Genomic DNA, 7500 nt, shown 5'->3' with positions numbered 1-7500 from the left:
GGGGGGGGGAGGAAGGGTCAGCCACACACACACACACACACACACACACACACACACACACACACACACACACACGTGCACATCATCTATAACTGTGAACAGTTACAACACTATTTACCTATGTCATTTACAAAATCTGCTGTTCCATCTGCTTCCATTAGAGAAATGTCTTATATGACAATCAACATGTGTTTGAAATAGTTCAGAGTTTAATCTGGAGCCCAACTGGCTCTTTGTTGTGATTCTACTGGTTGACTAGTTGGTTTATTTTATTTCGTTCATATTCATCTCCCTTTTTTTTCTTTTTTTTTTTTTTTCTTTTAACTGAGGACAGAGGAACAGGGAAAGTAGTGGTGATTTAAGGCATGGGTGGGATGGGGGAGATGATGGATTTTCGTCCAAAATCACAAATGGCGATAGACGTTAAGCAAAAGAAAGAACGAACGAACACACACACACACACACACACACACACACACACACACACACACACACACACAATACCCCTACGCATAGAAAAAGTCACAAGGCAAACACTGCCTACCCACGTGGAACCATGAAAGCATGCATGCATGGATGGATGGCCTTGGCCTTACCTGACGTCATGATGCAACATCAGCTCCTCCACCTGTGACGTCAGCAGGGCCCAGGCGGTCGGCCGATGAGTCAGCACGGTGATGAAAGGGTGGGCCGGTGCCCTGCAAAAACACAGCACAGACTATTATTATGATGACGATGATGATGATGACGACGACGACAACTAATAATAGTAATAACAACAACTACAGCAACATAATAATAATAATATAAACAATAAAAATAATAACATTAATAATAATAATAATAGTAATGATAATGATAAGAACGATAATGATAGTAGTGACACTGAAAAATAATAATGATGATGATGATGATAATAAAAATAATAATATTTTGTTGTTGTTGTTGTGTTTCTTCTTCTTCTTCTTCTTCTTCTTCTTCTTCTTCTTCTTCTTCTTCTTCTTCTTCTTATTATTATTATTATTATTATATACATTAAAATCATAATTGTAATATATCATTATTATTATTATCATCATCATCATCATCATCATCATCACCATCATTTTTCAATGTCACTACTATCATTATTATTCTTATCATTATAATCACTATTATTACTACTACTACTACTACTATCATTATTATTATCATTATCATTAATGTTATGCGCGAAGTCCATGCTGCACATGAGACCACGATTTTTGCATCAGAAGGATTAGCGTCCAGACTATCACAGAACAGCTGGTGGGTGTGTGGGTGGCCAGGGGGAGTGGGGAAGGGGGGGGGAGCGATGCGGTGTGTGCGGGGGAGGGGATTCTGGTGACTGTGGGACTGGATCCCGCGTCCTCAAGATTCCCGCGCTTTCTACACGGACGCGTCTTACCATCAAGGCTGAAGCTGCGCGTGATCCTCCACATCACCTCCACATCACATCGTCATCCTCTGTATCGTCATTCCCACATAATTATTTATGCCACACCGTCATCCAACATCGCCATCATCATCATCATCATCATCATCCACATCATCATCATTAGCATTATCATCATCCACGTCGTCATCTACATTATCATCCACCTCGTCGTCTACATCATCATTCATATCGTCATCTACATTATCAGTCACATCGTCATCTGCATCATCATCATCATCATCGTCATCTATATCATCATCCACGTCGTCATCTACATCATCATCTGCATGGTTATCGAACATCACCATCATCCACATGATCATCCACATGATCATCCATACCGTAGTCTATATCATGATCCACATCGTCATCAACCATCACCATCATATACATCATCATCCAATATCACCATCACCCACATCACCATCTACATCATCATGTGGCAGGCACAGTGCAGCCCCACGCTTTTGCACAAACTTCACGCACAAAGTTCATAATAATTTTTTTTTTTTTTTAATTTAAACCCACTTCACACAAACACATGATTTCGTAAACATGTTTCAATAATCGATCGATGATCCAGATTCTGCAAGCAAAGTCTCCCCACTGGCCTTTCATCGAATACCACACAAAAATGGAACGTCTCATGCACACGTGCATCATCATGAACAACAGCTTGAAAAAAAAACGTGTTTGAAAAATCGATGTTTCAGCTCCGCCGCTCCCCATCCTCCCCCCCAAATAAAGCGACAGTTATTCAGTAGAAACACTCCTGAAAAAAATAAATAGATAAATAAAAATAAAGAAAGTACCTCTGGTTTATGAGTTAGCGCTTATTACATTTAGCGGCATACGCCCAGCCTCCGAAAATAAAACAGCATTATTTTCACAATGCCCTCGTCCCGTCCCCCCCCCTCCCTCCCCCCCCCCCCCCACCACCCCGCCACCCCCCAGGAGAAAAAAAAAGTGAGCTAGTTCCCATGTGGTCCTTAACTCTGTGTGTGTGTGTGTGTGTGTGTGTGTGTGTGTGTGTGTGTGGACCCTGGATAATGAAGGGCCAACGTAAAGCCAGTGTGTGAGGAATTTTCTGCTGACACTTCTTTCCTTCCTTCCTTAGCTCTCGTCCTTCCATCCCTCCCCCTCTCTCCCTCTCACTCGTCCACTCTCTCTCTCTCTCTCTCTCTCTCTCTCTCTCTCTCTCTGCCTGGGCACACAGACATACAGACACGGGCACACACACACACAGAGACATACAGACACGGGCACACAGACATACAGACACGGGCACACACACACACAGAGACGTACAGACACGGGCACACAGACATACAGACACGGGCACACACACACACACACACACACACACAGACATACAGACACAGGTACATACACAGACACACACAGACACACACAAACACACACACAAACACACACACTATAAGATTACAACCTGTTCACTGACAAACCAGCTCCCAATTCATTGAATTACTTACTTGCCGCTACGCTGATGATTTTGGTGGTGGTGCAGAAGGTGTTGGTGATGACAACAGAGAGAAAGAGAAAAGAAAAGAAAAATGTGGTGAGACGGGGGGGGGGGGGGGGGGGAGGGGTGAGTAGGAGAGTGACAGAGAGAGAGGGGGGGGAGGTGAGGGCAGAGAGAGAGGGGGGTGTGGGGGAGAGAAGGAGAAAGAGTGTGGGGGAGTGAGAGAGAGAGAGAGACAGAGACAGAGACAAATAGAGGGGGTAGGGAGAGAGAAAGAGACAGACAGATAGACAGAAAAAAGAAGAGAGGGCTGGGAAGCGATAGACCGAGACAGACAGACACACAGATAAACACAGAGGCAGAAATAAAGAAACAGAAAGACAGAGGAAGACATGGTATGCACGTGAGAAAAGCAACACCTCGCCCCCCACCCCCATCCCCCACCCCGCCAAAAAAAAAAAAAAAAATCTCTCAACGGACAAATGGAACATGTTCAAGAGTAATATATTGCTCTCTCTCTCTCTCTCTCTCTCTCTCTCTCTCTCTCTCTCTCTCAGTTTGTGTGTGTGTGTGTGTGTGTGCCTGTGTGTGTGTGTGTGTGTGTGTGTGTGTGTGTGTGTGTGTGTGTGTGTGTGTGTCTGTCTGTCTGTCTGTCTGTCTGTCTGTCTGAGTGGTTGTTGTTGTCGCTGTCGTTGTAGCATTTCCCCGGAAGACACAGCACTGGAGAGAGAACTGACACGCCATAAGGGAAAGCCTGCCTGCCTGCCTGACCCCCCTTAAGAGCGAAACGAACAAAAACAATTCTCCTGCTGTTGACGAAATCCAATCCACACGCAGGGCATAGCTTGAACTGCACTGGTGGCCTAGCAGAGCAGAAATGTACTTCCCCTTATCTTTACCAAGAACGATATCGTTTCATTGCTTTAAAAAAAAAATTAAAAAAAAAAAAAAAAAAACGTGATGAAACGGTGTCAGCACGTATGAGCACACGCGCGCGAGCACGCATGCATGCACGCACACACACACACACACACACACACACACACACACACACACACACACACACACACACTACTGCAACTCTTTTCTTTTAACTGGATATGCAACTGATGTCCCCCGTCAACCCACACGATCCACAACACCACCATGTAGCGATGAAGTTAGTGAATACGTAGGTGTTGCTGTGAACAGACTATAATAAATCTAAAAGACACACACACACACACACACACACACACACACACACACACACACACACACACACACACATGTACGCACGCACGCGCACCCACGCACAGAACACGCAGAGAGAGAAGACACAGAAAAGAAGAGGGAAAGAGACTGGGGGTGAGAGACAGACAGACAGACAGTGATAGTGAGACAAAAAAACAGAAACAGAAAGACACAGAGTACCAGCCACCTATTCAGGAAAATGACAGGGAAGACAAAACTAACCAATGAGACACAAAAAAAAAAGGGGGGGGGGGGGCTCCGGGGGGGGGGGGGGCGGGGGGGGAGGGGGGCAGGCACGGCAAAACGCTATTACTCCCGGAAGCATGAACACCCCCCCCCCACCCCCCACCCCAACATTTCCTCTGACGGAGGAGGAGGAGGAGGAGGACCCTTCACAATGTCATACTTTCTATTTCCATCCCATCCCCAAGCCCTACATTTACATAGAGATGCACCGTCACGGCCACGAGTGTGTGTTTGCCTGTGCGTGTGTGCCTGGCCTGGTGGAGGATTCGGATGGTGGTGTCGCATTAAAAAAAAAAAAAAAAAAAAAAAACCGGTAGAACTGCTGGCTGACGTCACAGCACACGAAACACACTGAACGGGAAGGAAATTCGACATATCGCAGACGAACGTTTTTGTAACGGGTCTCAGAATCTGCGGTTCCTAGTAACGGTCTCAGATTCTGCGGTTCCTGCTACAACTGTTTTGTGTAACGGGTCTCATAATCTGCGGTTCCTGCTAACGTTTGTGTAACAAGTCTCAGAATCTGCAGTTTCTGCTAGGTTTTGTGTAACGAGTCTCAGATTCTGCGGTTCCTGCTATGTCAGTTTGTGTAACGGGTCTCAGAATCTGCGGTTCCTACTAACGTTTGTGTAACGAGACTCAGAATCTGCAGTTTCTGCTACGTTTTGTGTAACGGGCCTCAGAATATTGCCGTTCCAACTCCCTTCCTCCTATGACAAAATAATGATTGTTTGGTAACCTGTTTGTGTGCTTGAAAGACGTCATGGTTTCGTTTTCAACCCCTCTTCCTCCAGCCCCCCCACACCCCACCCTCCCTCTCCTTTCCCCTCCCCCTTTATCCCTGTCTCACCTCTCTCTCTTTCCCTCTTTCCGCACGTTGTACCAGCCGCGCCGAATTAAAGATAAACACAAACACACAGACGTGGTGGACAAGGCCACGCGAAAATCACGCACCGCCATTAGAATCCAGACAGACTGGCAGTGTTAACCATCGTTTTTACTTTTAAAACAGGTTGCGGATATGGGAGGCTGGATAATGAAGAGGAGACAGAGAGAGAGAGAGGGAGAGAGACAGACAGACAGGCAGACAGACAGACAGTGATAGTGAGACAGAAACAGAAAGACACACAGTACCAGCCACCTATTCAGGAAAATGACAGAAAACACAACACAAACCAATGAGACAAGCAAAAAACAAAACAAAAAAAGGGGGTTGGGGATGGAGGGGGAGCAGGGCGGGGGGTGTGTGGGGGAGGGAGTGGGGAGGGGGGGGGGGCAAGAACGGCAAAACGCTATTACTTTCGGATGCAAGAACACCCCCAACATTTCCTCTGACAGAGGAGGAGGAGGAGGAGGACCCTTCACAATATCCTTCTACTTTCTATTTCCATCCCATCCCCAAGCCCTACATTTACATAGAGATGCACCGTCACGGCCACGAGTGTGTGTTTGTCTGTGTGTGTGCCTGATGGAAGATTCGGATGGTGGTGTCGCATTCAGAGAGAAAAGAAAAAAAAAACCCTTAGAACTGCGGGCTGACGTCGCAGCACACGAAGCACACTGAACGGGAAGGAAATTCGACATCTCGCATACGAACGTTTTTGTATAAGGGGTCTCAGAATCTGTGGTTCCTAGTAACGGTCTCAGGTTCTGCAGTTCCTAGTAACGGTCTCGGATTCTGTGGTTCCTGCCAACCTTTGTGTTACGGGTCTCAGAATCTGCGGTTCCTGCTAACGGGTCTACGAATCTGCAGTTCCTACTAACGTTTCTGTTACTGGTTTCAGAATCTGCAGTTCCTGCTACGTCAGTTTGTTTAACGGGTCTCAGAATCTGCAGTTCCTGCTACGTCAGTTTGTGTAACGGGTCTCAGAATCCGCAGTTCCTGCTACGTCAGTTTGTGTAACGGGTCTCAGAATCTGCAGTTCCTGCTACGTCAGTTTGTGTAACGGGTCTCAGAATCTGCAGTTCCTGCTACGTCAGTTTGTGTAACGGGTCTCAGAATCCGCAGTTCCTGCTACGTCAGTTTGTGTAACGGGTCTCAGAATCTGCGGTTCTTACTAACGTTTGTGTAACGAGTAGGAATCTGCAGTTTCTGCTACGTTTTGTGTAACGGGTCTCGAAATCTAAAGTTCCTGCTAGGTCAGTTTGTGGAACGGGTCTCAGAATCTGCAGTTCCTACTATCGTTTGTGTAACGAGTCTCAGAATCTGCGGTTCTTACTAACGTTTGTGTAACGAGTAAGAATCTGCAGTTTCTGCTACGTCAGTTTGTGTAACGGGTCTCTGATTCTACAGTTCCTGCTAAGTCACTCTGTGTAACGGGCCTCAGAATCAGCAAGTTTCTGCAACGTGTTGTGTAACGGGCCTCGGAATCTGCAGTTCCCCCACTACATTCGAGGAACAACTCGCAGAATATTGCGGTTCCAACTCCCTTCCTCCTGTGACAAAATAATGATTGTTTGGTAACCTGTTCGTGTGCTTGAAGGACGTCATGGTTTCGTTTTCAACCCCTCTTCCTCCAGCCCCACGCCCCCCCTCCTTCTCCCCCCACCCGCACCCCCTCCCTCTCCTCCCCCCCCCACCCCCCCTTTATCCCTGTCTCACCTCTCTCTCTTAATCTCTTTCCGCACGTAGTACCGGCCGCGCTGAATCAAAGACAAACACAAACACACAGACGTGGTGGGCAAGGCCACGCGAAAATCACGCATCACCATTAGAATCCAGACAGACCAGCAGTGCTAACCATCGTTTTTACTTTTAAAACAGGTTGAGGATATGGGAGACTGGATAATGAAGAGGGGGGGTAGAGTGAGAGAGAAAGAGAGAGAGTGAGTGTGAGTGAGTGAGTGAGAGAGAGAGAGAGAGAGAGAGAGAAACTGACTGACAGACAGACAGACAGATGGTGGGGTAAGAAAAAGAGAGATCAGGAGGGTGCATGAGAGAGAGAGAGAGAGAGAGAGAGAGGGAGAGAGAGAAAAGGAGAAAGAGTGAGGAGAGAGAGAGAGAGAGAGAGAGAGAGAGAGAGAGAGAGAGAGAGACCGACAGACATACAGGCAGAGACAGAATGATTGGAAGAGAGAAAGA

At 46.7% G+C, this 7500-nt stretch overlaps 1 protein-coding gene across 3 annotated transcripts in view; it reads right to left on the bottom strand.

Annotated features, from left to right (window-relative positions):
* The window catches only part of LOC143297255 (focadhesin-like), a 724856-nt gene that overhangs the window by 242441 nt on the left and 474915 nt on the right, over window positions 1-7500 (bottom strand). For all 3 annotated transcript variants that reach the window (XM_076609497.1, XM_076609498.1, XM_076609499.1), the window contains one exon: window positions 597-698. In XM_076609497.1, coding sequence (XP_076465612.1) covers window positions 597-698 — 102 coding nt within the window. The remainder of the gene's footprint in view (window positions 1-596; window positions 699-7500) is intronic.

The sequence above is a fragment of the Babylonia areolata genome, chromosome 22 (assembly GCF_041734735.1).
Source record: "Babylonia areolata isolate BAREFJ2019XMU chromosome 22, ASM4173473v1, whole genome shotgun sequence".
In the NCBI taxonomy this organism is placed as follows: domain Eukaryota; kingdom Metazoa; phylum Mollusca; class Gastropoda; order Neogastropoda; family Buccinidae; genus Babylonia; species Babylonia areolata.
This window is presented reverse-complemented; position numbering and strand designations above follow the sequence as displayed.